At 36.1% G+C, this 25094-nt stretch overlaps 3 protein-coding genes across 3 annotated transcripts; 2 read left to right on the forward strand and 1 right to left on the reverse strand.

Annotated features, from left to right (window-relative positions):
- Positions 1-4730: 4730 nt before the first annotated feature.
- LOC131629507 (universal stress protein PHOS32-like) lies at positions 4731-8292 on the reverse strand. Its single transcript, XM_058900289.1, has 3 exons — positions 7409-8292; positions 5346-5392; positions 4731-5137 (listed from the first exon to the last, which is right to left on the reverse strand). The coding sequence occupies exons 1-2, from the start codon at positions 8085-8087 to the stop codon at positions 5385-5387; spliced, it is 687 nt and encodes a 228-aa protein (XP_058756272.1). The 5' UTR covers positions 8088-8292; the 3' UTR covers positions 4731-5137; positions 5346-5384.
- A 1299-nt stretch (positions 8293-9591) lies between these two features.
- Positions 9592-11965, forward strand: LOC131629496 (uncharacterized). Its single transcript, XM_058900277.1, has 3 exons — positions 9592-10629; positions 10774-11894; positions 11938-11965. The coding sequence occupies exons 1-3, from the start codon at positions 9592-9594 to the stop codon at positions 11963-11965; spliced, it is 2187 nt and encodes a 728-aa protein (XP_058756260.1).
- Positions 11928-12794, forward strand: LOC131629512 (uncharacterized). Its single transcript, XM_058900296.1, has 2 exons — positions 11928-12339; positions 12421-12794. Exons 1-2 carry the CDS (start codon positions 11968-11970, stop codon positions 12631-12633), a joined length of 585 nt encoding a protein of 194 aa, XP_058756279.1. The 5' UTR covers positions 11928-11967; the 3' UTR covers positions 12634-12794.
- The last annotated feature ends 12300 nt before the right edge of the window (positions 12795-25094 follow it).

Below are 25094 nucleotides of genomic sequence, written 5' to 3' on the forward strand. Positions count from 1 at the left end.
ACATTAGCTTTCAGATGCTCTGACTCAGATGTTCTGGATGGCGTCATCAGAACATGATCTTGAAGACACCAGAAGATGATCTTGAAGTTTTCAAATCATGACAAGCAGAAGTAAGTTCAGAAGCTCTAAAGGTATCACGCTCTAAAGAACTTCCAAAGGCTGAAGCGCTAAAGTTCTAACACTGCACCAAACGCTGGAAACTTTAATATTCAAAGAGACTTGCAAAGTCTGATTCCAGAACAGAAGAAAATGATGAAAAGCTAGAAAGGCTAGTCTGTGTGTCTGACAAAAGGAACGTTGGAAGTATGGCTACAAAAGGCAAAGTCAGAAATAGCAGTTAATGCAAGGCTCGAGGTAGTTGACAAAAGAATGAAACATTAAATGCAGCATTGTACTGTACACGCAAAGCATTAAATGCAGAATTGTTCAACGGTCATATTCTCATGCTTATAAAAGGAAGATGTCAACAAGGAAAAATGTTAGAAAAGCCTACGTTCATTTTTCACATACTCATCATCTGACTCTTAATCTTTCTCACGCTAAAAACTCAAGAACAAAGAAGAAATCTTCATCTTCAAACTCACATACTTTTGTAATCTTAGTGAGTTATAGAACTTAAGCTTAAGAGAAAAATCACTTTGTAATTACAGCTTTATTAGAAGCAACTTTAATCTCTTGTATTTGATTATATCTTTGTAAACCAAAATTCCTTGAGTGATCAAGTTGTGATATGTAGACTCAAGAAGACTTAGAGGTTTATCTAAGTGGAGACCCATTGTAATCATTTTTTATTAGTGGATTAAATCCTTAGTGGAGGTAAATCACCTGTGAGGGTGGACTGGAGGTAGTTTGAGTTCAAACGAACTAGGATAAAAATAATTGTGTTCATTATTTTTAACTGCGAAAAAGAAACAACCCTTATTCAATCCCCCCTTTCTAAGTGTTTTTCACTCCTTCATTAGGGAGGGTCAGAAAACTGATGTTGAGTTGGTTGATAGATTGACTTCGATTAATCAAGGAAAAGGAGGTAATTTCAGAATTGACGAGAATGGTATAATGAGGTTTGGAGACCGTGTTTGTGTTCCTGATGTTGCCGAGCTTCGGAAAAATATTCTTGAAGAAGGACACCGTAGTGGTTTAAAGAAATTATTTTGGTGGTCTGGAATGAAGAAGGAAATAGCTGAGTTTGTTTATTCTTGTTTAACTTTCCAGAAGTCAAAGATCAAACATCAGAAGCCATATTGGGCTATGCAACCTTTATTTGTTCCTGAATGGAAGTGGGATAGTATATCCATGGAATTTGTTTCTGGTTTACCGAGGACAGCTAAGAGTTGTGAAGCTATTTGGGTGATTGTAGACAGATTGACGAAGTCTGCTCACTTCATACCGATGCGAGTGGACTATCCTATGGAGAAGTTGGCTCAGTTGTATATTGAGAAAATAGTGATTCTACATGGTATTCCTTTGAGTATTGTGTCTGATAGAGATACAAGGTTTACATCTAGATTCTGGGAAGGTTTGTAGAAGGCTTTGGGTACTAAGTTGAGGTTGAGTTATATTTATCATCCGTAGACTGATGGTCAAACTGAGAGGATGATTCAATCGTTGAAGATTTGTTGCGTGCTTGTGTGTTGGAAAAAGGTGGTGAGTGGGATAGTTATTTACCGTTGATTGAATTTACCTACAACAATAGTTTTCATTCGAGCATTGGTATGGCTCCGTTTGAAGCTTTGTATGGTAGGAGATGTAGGACTCCGTTATGCTGGTATGAATCTGGTAAGAGTGAGGTAATTGGACCAGAGATTGTACAGGAGACTACAGAGAAGATTAAGGTGATTCAGGAGAAGATGAAAGATTCTCAGAGTCGTCAGAAAAGCTATCATGATAAGATGCGGAGAAACTTGAGTTTCAAGAGGGAGATCATGTATTTCTAATAGTGACTCCTATGACAGGTGTTGGTCGAGCGCTGAAGTCAAAGAAGTTGACGTCGTGTTTTATTGGTCCGTTCCAGATTACAGAAAGAGTAGGAGAAGTGGCCTATCGTATTGCTTTACCACCGACTCTTGCGAATTCGCATGACATATTTCATGTGTCTCAGTTGCGAAAATACATTGCGGATCCGTCTCATGTGATCCAAGTGGATGATGTGCAAGTGAAGGATACTTTGACAATTGATACCTTGCCTATGAGAATCGAAGATCGAAAGTTGAAGCAGTTACGTGGTAAAAAAATAGTCTTAGTTCGAGTAGCTTGGGGAGGAGCAGCAGGTGGGAATGTTACTTAGGAGCTGGAGAGTCAGATGAATGACTCCTATCCGAAACTCTTCACTTGAGGTATGTTTTCGAGGACGAAAACTCTTTTATTGGGGGAGAGTTGTAACATCCCATATTTTTCCATTATTTAGTTTGATTTGAATTTAAATTATTTAATGGGATAATTGGTACTTTTGGCGAATTATTGAGAAATATAGTGGAAATAAATAATTGATCTTTAGAGTTGTGATTAGTAGAGAGAGGGTGCTAAGTGTGTAGGCCTCACTAATCATTATTCTATTTTTCATTAAATAGAGAAAATTGAGAATAAGGAAAATTAGAAGCAAAAGAGCCAAGTCTGAAGAAGAGAAGATACGTGAAAGAGGAGATAGGAAGAAGAGGACCTTCGAAGAATTCAACTATTCTAGGGACTTTATTATTTTAAAAAAACAAACATAACAAAGAAATGCCTTTTATTATTAATAAATAATTCGATACAAGTACCAAAAGTATTGGTCTCTAGGCTTACACCAACAGTTTTAATCTCTACAAAAAATTTATGCTAGTCTCTACTATTTTCTAAAATTATAAAAATTATTTAATAATCCTTAAACTTTCAAATTTTTGAATAATTTTTTTTTCATACATGTTTAGAATAAGATTTCTTTATTAAATTTTAGAATTTTTTAATATAAAAATAATAAAATATAAATTTTTTAAATTTCAAAAGATAATAATAAAAATAATAAAAATCTCAACTTATAGAAATTAGATTTTAAATTTTTTTTTCAAGAACTTTTACGTTTTAAACATATCTACAAAATAATCATTAAAAGATACATAAGAATAAAGAAAAAATTAATAATTTTAAAAGAACCAAAAACATATTTAACCTTAAATCTATCTAAATTTATTCTTTCCCTCATGTGATGATCTCTATCATCCATTATTTATTAATATTGTTAGGGATGTTTATGGACGGATAATTAACCTAAGCAATCCATATTCAATTAATAACCATTTACTATAACCGGATCTAAAATCAATCCATATAAATGGTTATACTTTTAAATAACCGGATTATTCATAACCACGTTTTATAACCGGTTCTAAAGTTATAGTTAAATTTTAATTTAAAATCGATTTCGAAAATTTGTATTTTTTCGAGAAAAAAAAACGATTTTTCATATTTTTGAAAAACTTTTTTTTTCGTATTTTCGAAAAGAAAAAAATTTCCATTTTTTTCAAAAACTATGAATTTTTGAAAAAAATTAGTTTTGTTTATTCCAATAAAATACGATTTTCGTATTTATTTTAAAAACTCTATTTTTCAATTCCCTTTCGTATTTCAGAAATAACTCAATTTTTACGAGTTTAGAAGTAAAATTGAATTTTTTTCGCAATTCCAAAAAAAATTAACTTTTTGTATTTATGAAAAATGATTTTTTCGTATCTAAAAAAAACTCATTTTTTTTTATTTCCAAAAAATTTGACTTCTCATATTTCCAAAAAAAACATCGATTAAAATCAATTTTTACTATTTTCGAAAAAACTCGATTTTTTCGTATTTTTAGGAAAAAAAACTCGACGTTTTGTTTTTTCGGGAAGAAAACTCAATTTTCCGTATTTTTGAAATAAATTCGATTTTTTTGTATTTTTTAAAAATAATTGATTTTTAATATTTTCAAAAAAAACTCAATTTTTTTTTGCATTTTTTAAAAAACTTGTTTTTTTATGTTTTTAGAAATAAAACAATTTTTTATATTTTCGAAAAAAACCAACTTTATCATTTTTAAAAAAAAATTTCTTCGTATTTTTTATAAAATTAGATTTTCAGAAAATATTTAATTTAGTTTTTATTTTGGATATGGATGTCCAAAATATGAATTTGGTTAAAACCATATTTATAAAATATCCAAAATGTGAATTTGGTTAAAAACCATATTAAAATTAACCGATTTTTTATAACCGAATTTAGATATGGATAATTTATATAATCGGTTAATTTGAACACCCCAAAATATTGTTGACTTTATATAATAGACTAAAGTGAGTGAACGAGTTTAGGTAGAACAATTCAGCCACTAGAGGGATTACTTCACATAAAAAACCGCAACTTAGAAAGATAGATTGAAAATTCTATTTTTCGATTAAGATGTTCAACTTGACACATTATGAAGAATTGAAGATAGAGTTGAAGATAAAGTCATAGATGAGAAGAACCCTACCTAACATTCTCTCTTTCTAGAAAATTTTCATTCCCATTCATATTGCTTTTATCTTCTTTTTTTTCTCTCTCAATCAAAACCACTCTTAAACAGTAGACACCTTCCTCTTCAACTTCACTACATAATCAACACAACACAACAAAAACACATTGGTCCCGTTCTTCTTTTCTTGCATTCTGTTTACCTTTGTTATTGCTAAACATTATATCATTCATACCTCTGTCAATATTAATTTTAGAGTTGGAAAAAATAGTACAACCTGAAACTTGTATTATAATCCAACACAACAAACCCAAAATGTGTTTTGTTCAGAGACAAATGGGAATTCATAAACTCTACTACTACTACTACTATAGAGTAAGAGGATATTTACATGACACACATAAAACACAAGACAACAAAACAAAGTTTTCTTTGTCTCTAAAATCTACACTTGGTTTCCTAACATGAGGTGGATCAAGAGCCTTCAAATCCAGCTTTCAATCATCGAAATTGAAAGACAGCGTATTCAAACTATTGAAGCAGTATAAAAACAAACTGTTCAAACGCATACAAATTCCAACCAACCAAACAATTGATATACAGTGTATAATCTTTTCAAATAAGTTTAACATATTCTTCTCCATTTGAATTGTGTCTTGATGCTACGACCGTTTTCTGAAAAAATAGCATTAAATGCCTATTAAATTGAATGCCTATACCACGAAATAAAATATCAGGAGAAAGTAATTCGGATACATAAAGAGCACCAAAAATATATATTTTACAATGCGATTGACTCCCATTGGACCCAAAAGCAGCTAGGTATTTAAACTTGAGGAAGGATCAAGAGGTTACACAAATTGCAGATATTAGTTATGCTTACCTGAAGTTATTAGGGTATTGATATTGCTCTGTACCCTCTTTAAGCACCTGTTCACACACCACACATAAATAGATAAGAACAAGTGTTTAGAATTATTTTCTCTGACAATTGCAGAAAACAGCATTTTAGCAGATAGATAAGAACTTGATAGTATCTTTCACCAAAGAAAGATTTCATATAATCTCTTTTGGTTTGATGCCTCCTCTTTTAAAAGACTTAAAAGTAAAAAGATCAAAGTGCAAGTTGTGAATACTATTTTAAACATATGAATGCATAAATGCAACACAGAAATGATAGAAATTGGGATTGGTGATTACTAGGTAGACAACTATGCTTTCACCCTTGGTAGTGATGTTTCAATGGTAAAACTGAAAATATCAAAAGGGGCCGTTTTAGTAGAGAAATGTAATATACATGGCCATTTTCCCTTTAGAGGTATGATCCTACCTCCTACCCTATTGACACCTAAAACATCTTTCCATCCTATACTTATCTATAATATACATGGCCATTTTCCAGGTGCATGTTTGTTTTTCCTGATGGTGGCCCCAAACAAACATTTTCCCAAAAGTATAAAGAGCCAAGCCTCTTAGTTGGCCCACACTGATACTCGTGAAAACAGAGAACCATACACTGCATTTGGTCTTTCCTATAAAAGAGTGCTTAAACCGGATGTGTCTAATTCTTTAGTATGCCCTCATGTCAACTTCATTTCACGCTATTACTTGACTTGGTCATTTCAGTGTTGTCAAATATCGGCCATGGGAGACTGTGGAGGCGTATTTTAACAACCTCAATAGCCAAGTTGTGAAGGATAGCGGCACCATGCTGTTTTATAGGGGATATGGCAGCTAAAAATGGAAAGTGTCTGCCATCTGTCACCTATAGCACTGGGTCATTTTCTTGTTACTTGCTAGAACGGGATTCTTGGCACAACAACTAGAGTGCATGTTAGTTTTTCTATTACACACATTCAAAGATCTATTGGATGCAAAAGCAATAAATAGTTCCCCCCTTTCACCGCGTGTTCAAGGAAAAGAGAAGTAGAAACAAACACACCAAGAGTTGTTGTCGAATGACTAAAAGGTCACAAGTTCAACTCATGGAACCAATCTCTTGCTTTGCAAATGCAAGGTAGTGCAAGCAGGTTCAAGTTCAACCTTTACCAAGATCCTGCCATGGTGGGAAGAGGTCAAGGCATCAACTTTGTGGGCAGTGTTGTACTGATCTAATGGTAGAAAGAAAGATTTCAGCTAACTTGGATGTTTAGGGACATGGAGAAAGGGTGAGGGTATAGGGTAGTGTTTATTCAAGGGAAACAAATGGACTAAATACTTACAAGTATATTTCACATCTTAGGTACCAATATGCAAAACTAAATCATTATAGCCCGAAAGTGATGGCATTCCTCTTCCACCTAAACACATGATCATTATCATAGCAAAATGCCAACTTGCAAAAATGAAAATGCAAAACAACAAAAACAAAAAACTGAGAAAGCAGCATGACCCTAACCCAACCGATGTAACTCCAAAAATCCATAACAACATGACAATCCACTCTAAGCCAAATGAAAAAGAAGAAAAGTTAAGTGCTCCAATCCCTCCCCACTTTCATTTTCACTTCAACTAACAAATCATGAATCACATGATAGTATATAGATTCAATACTTTTCTCACTATTTTTTTTTGCAGTTTTTGAAACCCAATTCAACATTTCAAGAAATTTTAAGAAATTCAAAAACACCATTTTTATTGTTTCTAAAAATGCGTTATTTCTAGCTATCCTTCAAACGCCTCTCTATTATAACTATTCATTACATGAGTATTCTTATTGTCAGCAAGAAAATGAAAACAAAAAATCTATAAAAGCACAAATACCGAAAACACAACACCATCACTTACACGACATCAGTAATAATTTTAAAAATGAATAAACTAAATGTAATCATAAGTGTCGTTTCAGTTTCAGACACAAACACATCTTTAGTATAGCTGAAAATATATTTTGCTAGCAAATACATATAAAAGATTGGTTGAAAGTATAAAATTTATAGAGTAAACCTTTCTGTTCATCATTAGCATCATGATACTCCTCCTGTTCTTCCTCAGGCACAGGATGAAGCTCCACTTTTTCACAACCACCGACACTATCTTTCCCCTGAACTCCACCGCCATTACTCTCCTCCTCCGGATAACGCACAACAACAACCGGACAAACACAGTGCCGAACACAATAATCACTCACACTTCCCAGTCTACCCGTAGACGATATCTTCGCCGCACCGAATCCACGGCTCCCCATAATCACAGCACTCAATCCAAGCCTCTCAACTTCCAAACACAACCTCTCCTTCATGTCATGATCCTTCACAATGTGGATCTTGAACGGAGTTTGCGACTCAACCAACGGTTGCGCGAGATCGCTCGCTTTCGTCGCCGTGAAATTGGCGAAATCATCTTCGATTTTCTGCTGTGATTCCTCTGAGGAATCACCTTCGTTGATGTCTAGGGTTTTTTCAACGGGACCCCAGTCGGCGCCGTAGAGGACGCTGGTTGGACGGACGTGGAGGAGGATCACGGTGTCGCCTGGTCGGAGGTAGTTTTGAACGGCCCATCGGACGGCGTAGGCACTTTCGTCGCTGAGATCGACGGCGATCGCGACTTTACGATGAGAACCGGGTGGTAGGGCGAAACGAGCCGGATGATCCGGTTCGGGGCGAACCGGTGATTGCGGGTTCATGTTGAGGTGTTGGGAGACAATTACGATTTTGGTCACCGGAGAGAGGGTTTGGGTTAAAGCTTAATCGGAGTTTAAGGAAAAACGGATCAAAGACTAAGAAGAGGTTTCTTCCAATTTTATTCTTTTTTCTTAATGTTGTTGAATTTCTATGATCTTTCCTTCAATTGTTTATAAAAGCGTCAGCACAAAAGATTGTCTAATGTTTAATTAAACTAAATGGCGTTACATTTTGGTATGTCTTATTAGAAATTGAATTCGTGCAGATGGATTTTTGTCGCATTCACGATGTGAAGTAGTTATTAACCATCCGATCTTGATTGTACGGTTCATGAAAAGCAAATTTGATTTTCCCCAATTATTGATTTTAAATGAGATTCGTTTGATCAAAAATGAATGGTCAGATACTACTGAAGGTATAAATGTAGGATGATTTGACTACAAGAAATTAAAGTTCGTCTTATTGAGATAAAACCATAAGTTAGTTAACTAGTGAATTATTTTCTAGGGTTAAATATGTTTTTGGTCCCTGTAAATATTGCAATTATCAAGTTTAGTCCCTCTAAACATTTCCTTTAATGTTGCATCCTCCTAATATTTTCCATCCACAACAATAGTCCCCAACGTCAAGTGCAGTTAATGGACTCCTACGTGGCAGGACAGGTGTCTTTTAATTATGTTTTGGTTTTTTTTTTCTTTGATATACGTGGATTAACACCAGCATACGTGTAAATGAGAAGCTTCATTCCAACTATAACATCAAATTGAAAACCCTAAATTCATTATTGTAGAGCCTTTGACATTTTAATTGAAAACCCTAAATATCATCTTCTTCATCCCGTTAAAGGAGAAATCGCTACAGTCAACGTTATTGTCATCTTCAAGTCTCTTCCGTCAACGTTTTCGTCTTCAGTGGTCCCAAAAGGTGAGTTTCTATTGTTTAATGATTTTGGATTTTTGTAATGTTTGTGACCCACTTGTCCGACAATACCCTCTATTGCAAACAGTGGACCACTTTGTTAATGTCTATGTTACCCTCTTTGCAGGAATGGAGAAATTCAAAGTTGTCGTTTTTACGAAGGGGTCTTTTGTAAAAGACCAGAGTATTAGGTACGAAGGTGGGAACGTCTTTGCTTTTGACGGTCAAGACCCAGACTACTGGTCTTATTTTGAAGCTCGTGACCTAATTAAAGGGATTGACAATACTTTCAACGAGGCTGAAGTGAAAATGTGGTGGAAGCATGAAAATGGGACGTTTGAGAAGGATCTTCAACCATTTTCTAATGATGGAGATGCATCTGCATTGGCAACTTGTGCTATCTACAAGAAGTGTGATGTTGAAATTTACACAGAATCCAAACCTAATCCAAGTGAATTGAGTTACATGGAGAGGCTCATAGAAAGACAAAAGGGGCACGAAAGTGATACTGAGGAAAGTGATGAAGATTATGAACCCAGTGAGAATTCAGTTGATGATATTCACTTCAATGACAGTGAAGAAGAGAGAATGTTTGACTCAGATATAGAAATTGATGAAGGCATCAATAGGCAAGGTGTTGCTAGGAATAAACAGCCACAAACTGAATCACACAGGACTGGATTTATCACAAGTGGGATGGATAAGGAGCATGTTATTGAAGAGGAGTACATGACAGATGAACTTGATAGTGGTGCTGATGATAGTTGTGATGAGAGGCCACCTGTGATCAGGTTCAATGAAGAGGATGCAATTACTAAAGATTTCAAGTTCAAGCTAGGTATGGAGTTCTCATCTTTGAATCAATTTAAGAAAGCTGTTATGGAGCATAATGTTTTGATTGGTAGGGAGGTAGCATTTGCAAAGAATGATGCTAATAGGTGTAGGGTTGTTTGTAAAGAAAAGAAACTTTGTGACTATACTGTTTTGTGTAGTAGAGTCCTTAGGTCAACCACATTCAAAATCAAAACCTTGTTTCCTAAGCATAAGTGTGGCAGGCAGTTCTTCAATAAAAATGCAAAGGCTGAATGGGTTGCAAAGGTGATAGTGGACAGGCTGAGGCACAATTCTAAGATGAGGTTGACTGAGGTTGTTGCAGATGTTAGAACTAGGTTTTCTACTGAGATAACTGGTAGTAGAGCATTTAAGGCTAGACAGTTGGCAAGACAAGTTGTAGAGGGTGATGCAAGCAAACAATATAGTATGCTATGGTCATATGGTGCTGAGTTAAAGAGAGCTTCTATAGGAAATACATTCAAACTGAACATTCACACTCCTGGGCCAGGGTTGCAACCAAGATTTGAGAAATGTTACATGTGTTTGGATGGGACCAAAAAGGCAGTTACACAATCATGTAGACCCTTCATAGGTTTAGATGGTTGTCATCTTAAGAACAAGTATGGTGGAATCTTATTGGTTGCAGTTGGGAGGGACCCAAATGATCAGTATCTACCCCTTGCATTTGGTGTTGTTGAGACTGAGTCAAAAGAAACATGGAGTTGGTTCATGAAGCTTCTCATTGAAGATATTGGTGACAAGAGGTGGTGTTTTATGTCAGACCAACAAAAGGTATATATGTAACTTTTTTCACACTAAATAATTGCACTTGTTTCTGTCATGTTGACTTGTACATGTTGTATATGCTATATGCTAGTCAATTGCTTTCATTTTAGTAATTCAGTTATGCAATTTATGTTCTTCATTTTCTGTCAGGGACTTGTTCAAGTTTTTGAAGAGGAATACCCTGCTTATGAACATAGGTTCTGCTTAAGGCATTTGTACGCCAACTTTAAAAAGAAGTTTGGTGGTGGAACTCTATACAGAGATCTCATGATGGCTGCTGCCAAGGCTACATATTTTGAAGCACATGATGCAAAAATGATGGAGATTAAGGAGGCCAATCCTGAAGCATTTGAGTGGGTGAATGCAATTCCAAAACATAAATGGTGTAAGCATGCTTTTCCATTGTACTCCAAATGTGATGTTTTAATGAATAACCTTAGTGAGTCGTTTAATGCTACCATTCTAATGCAAAGAGATAAGCCCATTATAACTATGTTTGAATGGATTAGGAACTACCTAATGGGTAGGTTTGCAACACTTAGGGAGAAAGTAGAGAATTACAAATTTGAGATGATGTCAAAACCACTTAGGAGGTTAGATAGAGAGATTGAAAAGAGTGCTAGTTGGTTACCAACATATGCTGGACAGTTGAAGTTTCAGGTGACACATGTCCAGTTTACAGATAGTTTTGTTGTAGATTTAGGTAAAAAATCTTGTTCATGCAACTTCTGGGATTTGGTGGGTATCCCTTGCAGACATGCTGTGGCTGCCATTCACAAAAAGGTAGATGACCCTATCAAATATGTTAGTGAGTGCTACCTTAGGTCCACTTATTTGTCCTGTTATAATGAAGTTGTCACACCCATAAATGGGCAAAATAAATGGCCCAAGACTGATGCTCCAGAAATATTACCACCACTATACAAAAGGGGTCCAGGCAGGCCCAAAAAACTTAGGAGGAGGGAGGTAGATGAGTCAACCCAAGGCAGATGGAAAAGGACAAACACATCTCACAGATGCAAAATATGTCATGTCTATGGCCATAATGCAAGAACATGTAAGCAGGGTAAGCAAGTTGTGGTTGTACCTGGTGAAGGAGCAAGAACTGTTGAAAGAACCACTCAAGCTAGTCAATCTGCACCTGTGGTATCAGGACCAAAGAAAAGGGTAACTAACTGCAACTTATATACTAATTATGTACCAACAAGTGTGCAAAATGATGGTGGGCAAGCTGAAAATGGGCAGGCTGCAAGTGTGCAAAATGATGGTGGGCAAGCTGACAATGGGCAACCTGATGGTGCAATTCCAACTCAGGCTTCTACAACTTCAAGAGAAGCACTGAGAATGTATTGTGGTCTTTCTCCTGAGGATCTGGAAGCTTTGTTGGATGGGCAGGATGAGAATGACATACTTGATATTCAACCACTAAGTGTTGACACTAGTGCACCACCTAATGCTGATCAGAACTTTAGTGCACCACCTAATGCTGATCAGAACTTTAGTGCACCACCTAATGCTAATCAAGATGCTGATATGAACCATGATGCCTCACCTATTAAGAGAACTAAGCCCAGGATGTTTTTTGGTCCACGTCCAAAGATAAGCAAGTCTACCAAAGCTTTGTCTCCAAATGCTAAAAAGCCAAAGTCTCCACTACCAAATATGTCAAAGTCTCCAATTCAACATGAGTCTCCAAAGCAAACTATGAGTGATCCTGTAATTACTTAATATACTTCATTTCAATACTCATGTTGTGAAACTTGTGATTTAGGATGTGTACTAATTCTGTCATTTCAGGTGAAGGCTATGATAAGCAAGAAAAAGAGAGAAACACATGGTGGGACACCCATAAGGAAAAGCGACCGCTTAATGACTTTGAAAACCCGTGCTATAACTGGCCCTGGAAAGGATTTTGATGATCCACTTGTTATCCAAGATGAAGACTTTGAAGTTGACAATGGTGTTGGAAAGACCTCTTGGAAGAATATCAAGAAGAATATGACTCAGTGATTTATAATATATGCAAACTTTTGTTGTTTTGAAGTGATGATATGTATGCACACTTTTGTAATATTGTTATGTGGTGATATTGTATGCTTTATGTCAACTACTGTTTTATGTGAACTAGTGCTTTATGCACTCTTTTTGGAATCTCTGTAACATGTAATGAACTAGTGCTTCTAGTGCTTTATGCACTCTTTTGGAATTAATATAACATGTTTTGAACTAGTGCTTTATGCACATTTTAAACTTATGTCATGTTATTTCTCCACTGTCAATTATTATGCTTTCAACTTATGCACATTTTAAACTTATTTCATGTTATTTCTGTTATATGTTTACAATTAACATGAGATTTACACACATCTTTTTTCTTCCATGGCCTTATGCTCTCAACTTATGTACTGTCAATTTAACACCATCAATTACAGTTAAAACATAACATCATTAACAATAGATAACAACCATTGAACCATAATACACATGTTGTTTCAATTAAAATTATAGTAGAACCACAATACACAAAAGAAACACCTTGTCAACACATTAGAACCACCCTACAATTGAACAACTAAACATATCATAAGCATTTCAATACCTCTGATCAATACTTGACAATAACTCTCATCAATACATATTTTTCATTGCCAAATACAAATTTAACATAATGGAAACTACAAGACAAGTCTTAAGCATTTTTCCTAAATTTTCTTCTTCCTTGAGTTTCTTCTTTAGCATCTTGTTCTTCTTCTTCAGATTTTCGTGCAGATCTTTCAAATACACCTTAGCATCCACTTCTTCAAACTCATACTTCAACTTTGGAACTTGATCAACTCCAACATCTCCCAACTCATCTGCCCATATAAACAAATCACAAGTACCGACAGTATTCCAGAGAGGACATCTCCAGAATAATCTCCCTTTGTTTGCTCCCTTCTTGCAAAGGTAAGACACCATCGGTCTGTTACATCCACATAGCCGACCAGTTCGGGTCTTCAACGAAGATGATGAAAACGACCAATCGGAGCTTGCCTTCTCCATGGAAGAAAGAAACGGAGAAAAAATGAACGGAAGATGAAGAATGGGTACGCCAAGGAAGTAAGGAACGAAGCAACAACAATGGACGAAGAGAGAGCTGATAGATGAAGAAAGGAATTAGGTTAAACTAGTTTGTCATTTGGCTGTTATAAGAAATTAATCCACGTATATCAAAGAAAAAAAAATCAAAACATAATTAAAAGCCACCTGTCCTGCCACGTAGGAGTCCGTTAACTCCACTTGACGTTGGGGACTATTGTTGTGGATGGAAAATATTAGGAGGATGCAACATTAAAGGAAATGTTTATAGGGACTAAACTTGATAATTGCAATATTTACAGGGACCAAAAACATATTTAACCCTATTTTCTATTATTATGATTGCATCCTTATAATTGGAATGAGATCATCTTTATAGTAAGAAGTACTTCTCCACACTAAATCTCTACCACATTTTTTGGCATATTTTTAATGATGAATGAATATTTCACACTCATCTTAACTTACTTCAAGGAAGTAGTTTATTCTTCGTAAATCAGTCATCGGTTATGGAAAACCTTTTCTCTAAAAAGTATTTGAAATATGTAAACATGTGTTCATCATTCCTCGTGAATATGAGATCATCAATATATCGACTTACAAACAATATTTTGCAATCACTTCCATATTTCACACGGAGTGTGTGCTTTTTGGTGTTAGACGATAGCCCTGATCTAGAAAGGGGGTTGAATAGATCACTTGAATTTTATTGGTGCGTTTTTTAAAATTTGTTGTTCAATATTTGTTTTAAGAAATTACGAAAGCTGCCAGGATCACAATCGTTTAAACGATCCGTTAATGGTAAGATCGAATATGCAAAATCGAATGGAATGATTAAGTTGAGCCTGAAATCAATACTCTAGACAATCGATCGTTTAAACAATATCACTTAATAATAGCTACTCCTAATGACTTGTTAAAGAGGATAAAGTTAGACTAAGGAAGCAATAGTTATATGTGATCAAATTATCAAACACTTAGTGTGCACTACACCCCAAGCTCAATTTTGCTTAATTGTAACAGGGTGTTTAAACAATAGCAATCAATGTGAATGTTATGGATTATCTAAAGGCTTGTGAAACACTACAATTAAAACAAAATCGTTTCAATTCTTGATTTCTCACAAACTATGACAAAGTAAAAATTAAAGCAATTGATAAAGAGAAAACAACACACGATTTGTTTAGAAAATTCCCCTTGTCGTCCTCGCGTAGGGTACTCTGCCCCCAATTCTAAATTTAGAATTGAGATATTTCTATTATTAGGTAGCAAAGTTTTACAAGAGAAGAAATAGTCACCAACACCCAATGCTAATTGTTGAAGCTGAAACTATTCTCTTCTCTCCCCTTAATCCAAGATGAATCAAGTGCATCAAACTCTTCGAACAAACACCAGTTACCGCTACTCCTTTGCACGCACACTGCATTCCCCAAACCTTTCACTCGGCTGATCGCAAGACGTTTGACCCCAAATCTTTCTTCACAATCCTCCAGTTACTGCTACTTGATTGAGTAAACCCATTGTTTCCCAATCCTTTCACTTGGCAGAATCTATGAAGCAAAGACTTATGCAAAAACCCTCAAATCCTCAAGATCTCGGAGGACAAAACCCCAATGGTTTTATTCAAGAAAAAACCCACAAATGCTCAACCCAAATTTGAATCACAATCTTCAATTTGAACGTTATCAACAAAGCTCTGCACTTTGATAAAAAAAAATTGTTATGTGTAATTGTTGATGAATACAATAAGAGGATGAAGATGATGAGCACAATGTGTATATCTTTCACCTTTTCTTATTCTTTTCAAATGATGAAAGCCAATCAATACATACATATATACATATATATATATATATATATATATATATATGTTACCAAATATCCAAGACCTAAAAACATAGCAGGAAATTTGTTGAAAGCAGCGAGCGGTCGACCTATGCAGGAGACCCACTCGACGCGAGCTGTCCCAAGCGTGGTAGGATGATCTTTGGAAAAGCGATGCGTCAACCGTAATAGGGCATGAGTCGACGCAAATAGAAAATATTTTACTCCCAATATGAGTCGACCGGAAGGATCGACGCGAGTAGTTCTGAGCTTGATGCAATATCCTTCTTCAGTCTATGAGTCGACCTAATTCGGCATGAGTCGACGCAAACAGTAAAAATACCCAACAATGCTTATTTTCAAAGATTTTCATGCCAATCATTCCACTAGCAAGTTTGTCCATGGAGCCAACTCAGATCAAGAGCATAAATGTAAAACGTGATGAATGTTTTGACATGATTAAAACAAGGATAGAGGTACCTTGCCCTCACACTTAGATCTCTTTTCAAATACTTCTTGATAAAAGTATGATTAAATTTTTTTATACAAAAAACATTGGTGCATGTCTAAACCTATAGAGTTCATTCTTTCAGTTGGTACACCATCTCATTATTTTCTTTTTAATACCTTAAAGGTTGCTTAACAAAAACTTCTTCATGAATGAATCTCACCATGTAGTAATGCACTCTTGATATCTAATTTAAACAAGTGTCATACCTTACTAGCCATCAATGACAACATTGTTCTAATTGTTCCCAATATAGATACATGAGCAAAAACTTTATATTTAATATTGTATTTTCGAGAATAACCTTTTTCTATCAATCTTGTTTTGTACTTCTCAATGTTCCCATCTCCAATGTATTTGTCATACAAATTCATTTTTTCTCCAATCCTTTGTACTCCTTTAGAATGAGTTGACAATTCTCAAGTATTGTTGCTTTAGTTGATTTCTATTTCCAAATCCATGGTCTTTCTCCTTATTTCTTTCTTTTTAGCATCCTCATAAGTTTTTTTATCTTCATTGGTACCAAGCATAACCAAATAATGCAAGTTATTTCCTTTAAATGCCTTTTCTGCACTTGCATAATCAGAGAGATAACTATATTTTCTTATAACTTCTAGCGGTAACTCATCTTCTTCTTTACTTTCATTTGATTGAGAAGGACTTTGTGCAGGAGTTTTAGTTTAGCCAAATGACTCCAAACACAAGGCTAAATACAAAACGGTAAAGTGTTTACAAACAAGAAAATTTGAGAATGAATCATCAATGAATTACGTTTTGATCAACAACACAATCACTAAGTGGTATTCTAAATAATTTGTTGGACTTTTGATTGTTTCATTCGCCCAAAATAATTATGGTTCAAAAGGGTTCATAAATTCGCACACACTATCAAGGTGAAATAAAGCCCTTTGGAATGGTGGTTATTTTCAATATACAAAAAAATTGCCTTGATCCTTTCTAAGTTTCCACAATTTCACAAAGTATGCAAGATTAAACATGAATCACACGAGTTAAACAACGATCACTAGTGTTATTTGTTCGTTTTTAGGATTGGCTTAATTTTTGTAAAACAAATAATAGAATCGATAATATAATGTTTAAGAAAAACAGGTACAACAGAGAGTCCCACTGGAATGCCAGAACATGTTATGTTGAAGTAATTCAACATTTGGAATAACATGTCACATGGTATGTCACGACATCATGCCTGAGCTGAAGTGAAGAGTTTTAGTTAAATCAGTTACGGTTTAACTACAACAGAAGAGTGCAGAATATTCATTAATATTGTGCAAATCATATACGGCGTGGTTTTCTTAACAGGTCTAAAGAATCAATCAGAAGAGTCAAGTCAGAATTTTCAGAGAATGTGAAGATTAAATAGTTTCTAAATATGGAAACATTTTAGGAAACTAAATATTGAAGACTTTGTTTGTAGCATAAGTTACTGCTTATTTGTAACAGCAAATATGCTGCGATTAGAAGCCCAATTCCAGTTGGGTATAGGTTATGTTTAGGCTATAAATATAACAACTTGTAACCTAGGTCGATAAGGATTGAAGATGTAGAATCCTAAGGTTTAGAAGGGTGAACCTCCCGGGTTGTGAGAAGGTCACCGTGTCTGTCTCAAAGCTATGAAGCAAGAGGCATATTGTTCACCTTGAAGCCTGTAAGTAAGAGGTGTATTGTTCTTGGAGGAAGCTTTGAAGTAACTCCAAGTTATTGTTCTTAGTCAAGAGTCTTGACTAGGTATTATCTTGTGGAGTGTGTCATTCGGTTGTTTAAATAGCTGCTACTGGGTTGTAGCAGTTAGGCATCACTAGGGAGTGAGCGGTGGTTCTCTTGTCTTGGATGGGGTTCTGAGATAAAGGTTTCACTGGGTAGTGACTAGGTAAACCGGAGGTTGTTTACATAAAATAGTACTACTGATAGTGGAATCTTCTTCCTGGCTTGGTAGCCCCTAGAGTAGGCGTGTTTGTCACCGAACTAGGTCAACAATTGACTGTGTTCTTTTCTTTTCAATACTACGCAAAACTGTTTATAACTTGCTTGAATCATCAATGTCAGAATAGATGTCTTGACATCCTGATATGACATCTGGGTCTGCTATACCAAAATTTCAATTGGTATCAGAGCAGGCATCCTATTCTGTCTCTGGATGTGATCTTAGGAGGATACTTTCTAGTTTGGCGAGGAAAGACTCTTACAGAAAAGAATTATGAACATGAACAATTCATATTTTTGTACGGATGATCTCTTAGAAATGATCATTGGTTATCTGGAGCAGAAGTTGTTCCTATTGTGTTGCCTTCAGACCTGTAGCTTGGTGGAAAGCTACTATATGTAGGGTTGATTTATTTTCAATCCTATGCTACCATGGTTATACTTGATTGGTGGTATAAGCATTGTGTCTGAATACTGGTGAGGAGCTTGTTTTTCTGCTGCATAGTATTTGATATTACTCTGAAAATATGGAGAAGCATACTAGGGTTGTTTCCCTCAATAGAGTATATGTCGGATGTCCTAATAGATTCAATGAAGGTGTCAAAGATACTTGAGACCTTTCTCAAGTCCACTCATGAAGACATTTATCAAGAAGGTTGATGAGAATCAATTGATACTCATGTACATCAGCATATTGTTTGAAGACCTTGAAGATTGTCAAGGATGGTGGAATTCTCTATGGAATGTTAGAACATTACTCCAACAGGTATGCAGCTACCGGTTGAAGAGCATATGTTTTAGGTGTTGAAAAAATATTATGAGTAAGTTTGTTTGGAACCTACTCCTGATCTGGAAGAGGAGACATCTGACTGGTGAAGGTTGATCTCATTTGTTATTCCAAGGATTGGAACTCGGAAAAGTTCTTACATGAAGGCATCTAAGATGAAGTGATTGGTGATTAAGTTACGCTGCATGGTATCGCTTGTAAAACTGGTTGTCTTAGCATTAGGGTTTGATCTCCTCAGGAATTGTATCCTATGATAAAGGAAGTTCAAAAATTGGTTCTATTGAGTAAAGTGGCCAACGACACTTGAGTCCTGATTCTCAAGTCCACTCATAAAGGCACTATATTAGGATTGATGGTCACTTCTTCAAGGATCACGTCACATATGTTATAGATTAGAGCCATTGATTTTGGTCTCTAATAGAATCTGTATGATTCTTGATCTGTTTAAAGAAGTAATGGTTATTGTTGGTTGTCTGCTTTAAAGATGATCAAAGGATGGTCCATCACCTAGATCAATTGTGTGACAGAAGAAGGAGCTATTGCTCTATCAGCTGTTGGAATCTCATGTCTACTGGAATAAATCTTCTTGTTGAATAGATACTTTGGGTGCTAAACAAGTGTGTAATCTTCACATATGTTTGGAACCTACTCCTAACTTGAAAGAGGAGGCATCTGATCTATGGAGCTAAGATGAGTGTCCTGAAAACGAGTCCTAGATTGGTAGGTTGAATGATGATCAACCAAATTGTCAGCTTCTTGGTTCAGCTTACTTCTGATTCAAGAAAGTAAGAAGTGCATAGGGAAAACTTCAGTGTTCAGGAGAAATTGGCCAGCTGTTTTTTTTAAATGTCAAGTACACTCCCTCTATCATCTGGAAGGTCCTTCTGATCAAAGGAGCTAGATTTATGGAATCTGGTTTGGGGGAAATGGAACAGATACTGTAGAGATTTAGTATGCACTAGCCATATATGGTGCTGCTATTAATAAGGAATATGTTTGATTCCCATGGAATACATAGCAGTTGATGATGAATGATTCCTAATCTGGAATTGAAGGTCTCTGAAGGGTTGTGAGACACAATGTCTTAACATCATGGCTCTAAGGATTTGTCGCAGATGTTGGTTCTTCAACAGAATAGAGGTTGCCTATTCAAACTTGATTTCCTGGTCAAGTTTGTGAGAGCATTGATCTCTGGTTTTGTAGTGGAAGATATCCTCATAGGATCATCTGCTTTATAGTAGGGTCAACATGAGATAAGTGGTTGATGGGTGTCTGCAAAGCTGGAGTGTCGTCAGAATCACCTAGGATGAACATTTTAGTCTCTTATTTGGAGTAACGAGGAGTGGTTGTTCCAGATACCTTGTAGAAGGAATTTTTTCCATAGGTGCAGAAGGGCGTTGGTTCGAAGATCGCGAATTCGAACATGAAGGGTGATCACTAGAATACTCTTGAGATGAACAGTCTGCAAAGTATGCATATTTCATCTTGAAGTTGGTCCTTATGTAATCCCTAAAGGATTTGATTAATGATGGACTCGATAGTGGAACATCAACTCAATGTGTTCTCTTGTCTCAGTCAAATCTCTTTGATGAATTATGAAAGCTTGTTTCTGAACTAGCTTGAGTAGTATGTGGCAGTCATGTTTATTCTGAAGAAGAATAATCAAAGTATCAACTGAACACAGATGAGCAAGGTCAGATAAAAGGCTCTACCTTGTGTGAGAAGGTAATCCTATAATGCTAAGAAGAAATACTCTGACGGGAGCTGAGTATCTATTTGTGGCATGTTAAGGGAATGCATGTGTCCAAAGGTAAATACTTTGACGGGAGGCTAAGTGTTTGACTAAAGGAGTTGTCCATTTCAGCAATCTGGGTCTAATGTTCAAAAAGGGTGTGAGGAGAAAAGCTGATCAAGATGTATGGTATGAAGAACTGCATGAAGGAACTCTGTGCTAAATGAATTTGTTGAAGGTGTTGTGACTGAGATTTTATGTGAGGTTGCTCATGTCCTAATTGGTGTCATGACATCATGTTAGGTTGTTAACACTGAAGAATCTGGTTAATAGTATAATGATCTGACAATTCATGGCTACTATTATGTTGAGGTCCTCACTAATCTCAGCTTCACTAATCTCAGCTTTGACTAGTGTGTATACAAGCAAAGGAAAGGAGTCATATAAGATGACTTGCCAAGGAAGATGGATGTTCTCAAGTGGTTACTCATTCTACAAAAGACTGATGTAATCCTTCATGTGGTGCTCATCTACATCAAAAGCAACATTAATCATCCATAAAAGGGGGAATGAAGTTCCAGTCCATGGACTCCATCTGTGTGGTGTGTAACACCCCAAATCTACCCGACAATTATATTAATATCAGAGTGAGGAAAATTTTAAACATCAAACCTGAGGCATTACATTTTCAACTTAATAGCCACAAAAAATCTGTATTTCATTTATCCTTGATACATAGCATTCGGCATCTACAATTTTAAAATTGTAATTCATACACAAGTTTATTCAACTAGATCAAACTTCAACTTATAATTATTCGTCAACTTTTATCCGACCAAAAACATCTTAAAACAACAATAATTACTCCTTATTATTCAACAATAATAACACAACAACAAAACAACAACTGCAATCATAATCCCATCCCGAGTGCTACGTGTTAGAACAAGATTTGTTCTGATCAATATTCTAAGTTTTGATGATAACAAGGATATGAATTTTGTGTGAGATAATGTGGTACTCTAATACATTGCAATTTCCCTTTCAGGAAATATATAAAGAGTATGCACAAATCAGCGCTCAGAAGCTTTGTCTCAGAAGGTTCAGCATGCAACATCAGAACATGGTCTGGCAAGACATCAGAAGATGGTCAAGGCAGAATCAGAACATGGGTCTATGGAAGCATCAGAAGAACTTAAGATCAGAAGCAGAAGCACTGAAGTTCTCATGGTATCACGCTCAGAAGCACTTCAAGGTTAGAAGACAAGAAGATGCTATGCACCAAGCTGTTTGACTCTGATGATATTCAAAAGTTGTATACATAAACATCAGATCAGAAGAAAGTACAGGTGGCAGGCTACGCTGACTGACAAAAGGAACGTTGGAAGCTATTAAAGGCAACGTCAGTAGACACAGCGTGAACAAGGCTCGAGGTAGTTGACAAAAGCGTGAAACATTAAATGCAATGCTGTACGGAACACGCAAAGCATTAAATGCTCCCAACGGTCATCTTCTCAAGTGCCTATAAATATGAAGTTCTGATGAGAAGCAAGGTTACCGATTTTGAAAGAACTAATTCTGAAAAACTTGCTGAAACGCTGTTCAAACTCAAAGCTCAGAAACTTCATCTTCATCAAAGCTCACTACATTGCTGTTGTAATATATTAGTGAGATTAAGCTTAAACGTTAAGAGAAATATCACTGTTGTGATTATAGCTTTTCAGAAGCATTTGTAATACTCTTAGAATTGATTACATTAATTGGTAAGTAACTAGAGTGATCAAGTGTTGATCAGGATACTCTAGGAAGTCTTAGCTTGTGTCTAAGCAGTTGTAATTAGAGTGATCACGTGGTGGTCAGGATACTCTAAGAAAGTCTTAGCTTGTGTCTAAGCATTTGTTCCTAGAGTGATCAGGTTGTGATCAGGATACTCTAGAAGACTTAGTCGTGGGCTAAGTGGAAAACCATTGTAATCTGTTGCGATTAGTGGATTAAATCCTCAGGTGAGGTAAATCACTCCGTGGGGGTGGACTGGAGTAGTTTAGTTAACAACGAACCAGGATAAAAATAATTGTGCAATTTGTTTTTATCGTTCAAGTTTTTAAGACTACACTTATTCAAACCCCCCCCTTTCTAAGTGTTTTTCTATCCTTCAATTGGCATCAGAGCGCCGGTTCTAAGGTGCAAGCACTTAACCGTGTTTAGAAAAGATTCAGGAAGAGAAAAACGCTTAAGTAAAAGATGGCTGGTGAAACTCAAACAAATCCAACTGCATCTACATCTGGCTCTGCTGAGCAATACAACGGTAACAATGGTTATACTAGACCACCAGTATTTGATGGTGAAAACTTTGAATACTGGAAAGATAAACTGGAAAGTTACTTTCTTGGTCTAGATGGTGAACTATGGGATCTTCTGATGGATGGTTACAAACATCCAGTGAAAGCCAGTGGCGTAAGGCTTACAAGGCAAGAAATGGATGATGATCAAAAGAAGATTTTCAAGAATCATCATAAATGTAGGACTGTTTTGCTGAATGCTATCTCTCATGCTGAGTATGAGAAGATATCTAACAGGGAAACTGCCCATGATATATATGAGTCATTGAAAATGACCCATGAGGGAAATGCTCAAGTCAAGGAGACTAAAGCTCTTGCTCTAATCCAGAAATATGAAGCCTTCAAGATGGAGGATGATGAAGATATTGAGAAGATGTTCTCAAGATTTCAAACTCTAGCTGCTGGATTGAGAGTTCTGGATAAAGGCTACACCAAGGCTGATCATGTAAAGAAGATCATCAGAAGCTTGCCCAGAAGATGGGGCCCAACGGTGACTGCATTCAAGATTGTGAAGAATCTGAATGAAGTTTCTTTGGAAGAGCTGATCAGTGCCCTGAGGAGTCATGAGATTGAACTTGACGCAAATGAACCTCAGAAGAAAGGTAAGTCTATTGCATTAAAATCTAATGTTAAAAAATGCACTAACGCTTTTCAGGCTAGAGAAGAAGATCCTGAAGAATCAGAATCTGAAGAAGAAGATGAACTGTCCATGATCTCCAGAAGGGTAAACCAACTCTGGAAGAGCAAGCAAAGGAAGTTCAGAGGCTTCAGAAGTTCAAAGAGATTTGAATGTGGAGAATCTTCTGGTGACAGAAGATCTGACAAGAAGAAGGCTGTCTGCTATGAGTGCAATGAGCCTGGACATTACAAGAACGAGTGTCCAAAACTTCAGAAGGAGAATCCCAAAAAGAAGTTTCATAAGAAGAAAGGTCTTATGGCAACATGGGATGATTCTGAATCAGAATCAGAATCAGACTCTGAAAGAGAGCAGGCCAACTTCGGGCTGATGGCTATAGAAGATGATGGATCAGAATCTACATCAGAATCAGATTCTGAAGAGGTATTTTCTGAACTATCTAGAGAATAGTTGGTTTCCAGTCTAACAGAGCTTCTTGAATTAAAAGCTCATCTTAGTATCAAATACAAAAAGCTGAAAAAGCAATTTGAATTTGAAACTAAGAAGCTTGAGTTGGAAAATTCTGAATTAAAGGAAAAAGTTTTAAAATTATCCAATAATGTTGGATCTCCTTCTGATTCAGAAAAATCCACTCCCAGTCTGAACCATATTCTAAAAGAATATGATTTAAGTTTCAGGAAGTTCTTATCTAGAAGTATTGGCAGAAGTCAGCTAGCTTCTATGATATATGCTGTGTCTGGAAACAAAAGAGTTGGCATTGGTTTTGAGGGTGAAACCCCATACAAACTTGAACCAGTGGATGATATGAAAATCACATACAAGCCATTGTATGATCAGTTCAAGTATGGCCACTCACATGATATTAGGCACACATCACATGCACAAAGCTTTCACATAACATACACCAAGAAGCATGTGACACAACCTAAGAAATATCATGCTGACAAACCTAAAGAATATCATGCTGTTCCTCCTGTTAAATATTTTGCTAAACCCAAGTTCAATCAGAACTTGAGGAGAACTAACAAGAAAGGACCCAAGAAATTGTGGGTACCTAAGGAGAAGATAATTTCTGTTGCAGATATCCTTGGCCGAAAAGAGGACAAAAAGCAAAATGTCATGGTACCTGGACTCTGGGTGCTCGCGACACATGACGGGAAGAAGGTCTACATTCCAAGACCTGGTGCTTAAACCAGGTGGAGAAGTCAAGTTTGGAGGAGATCAGAAGGGCAAAATCATTGGCTCTGGAACCATAAGTCTTGGTAACTCTCCTTCCATAACTAATGTACTTCTTGTAGAAGGTTTAACGCATAACTTATTGTCCATAAGTCAATTAAGTGACAATGGTTATGATATAATCTTCAATCAAAAGTCTTGCAAGGCTGTAAGTCAGAAGGATGGCTCAATCCTATTTACAGGCAAGAGAAAGAACAACATTTATAAGATTGATCTTTCTGATCTTGAGAAGCAGAAGGTGACTTGTCTTATGTCTGTTTCTGAGGAGCAATGGGTCTGGCACAGAAGATTAGGTCATGCAAGTTTGAGGAAGATTTCTCAGATTAACAAACTAAATCTGGTCAGAGGACTCCCAAATCTGAAATACAAATCAGATGCTCTTTGTGAAG

This window comes from Vicia villosa, unplaced genomic scaffold, assembly GCF_029867415.1.
Source record: "Vicia villosa cultivar HV-30 ecotype Madison, WI unplaced genomic scaffold, Vvil1.0 ctg.000573F_1_1, whole genome shotgun sequence".
Taxonomy (NCBI): domain Eukaryota; kingdom Viridiplantae; phylum Streptophyta; class Magnoliopsida; order Fabales; family Fabaceae; genus Vicia; species Vicia villosa.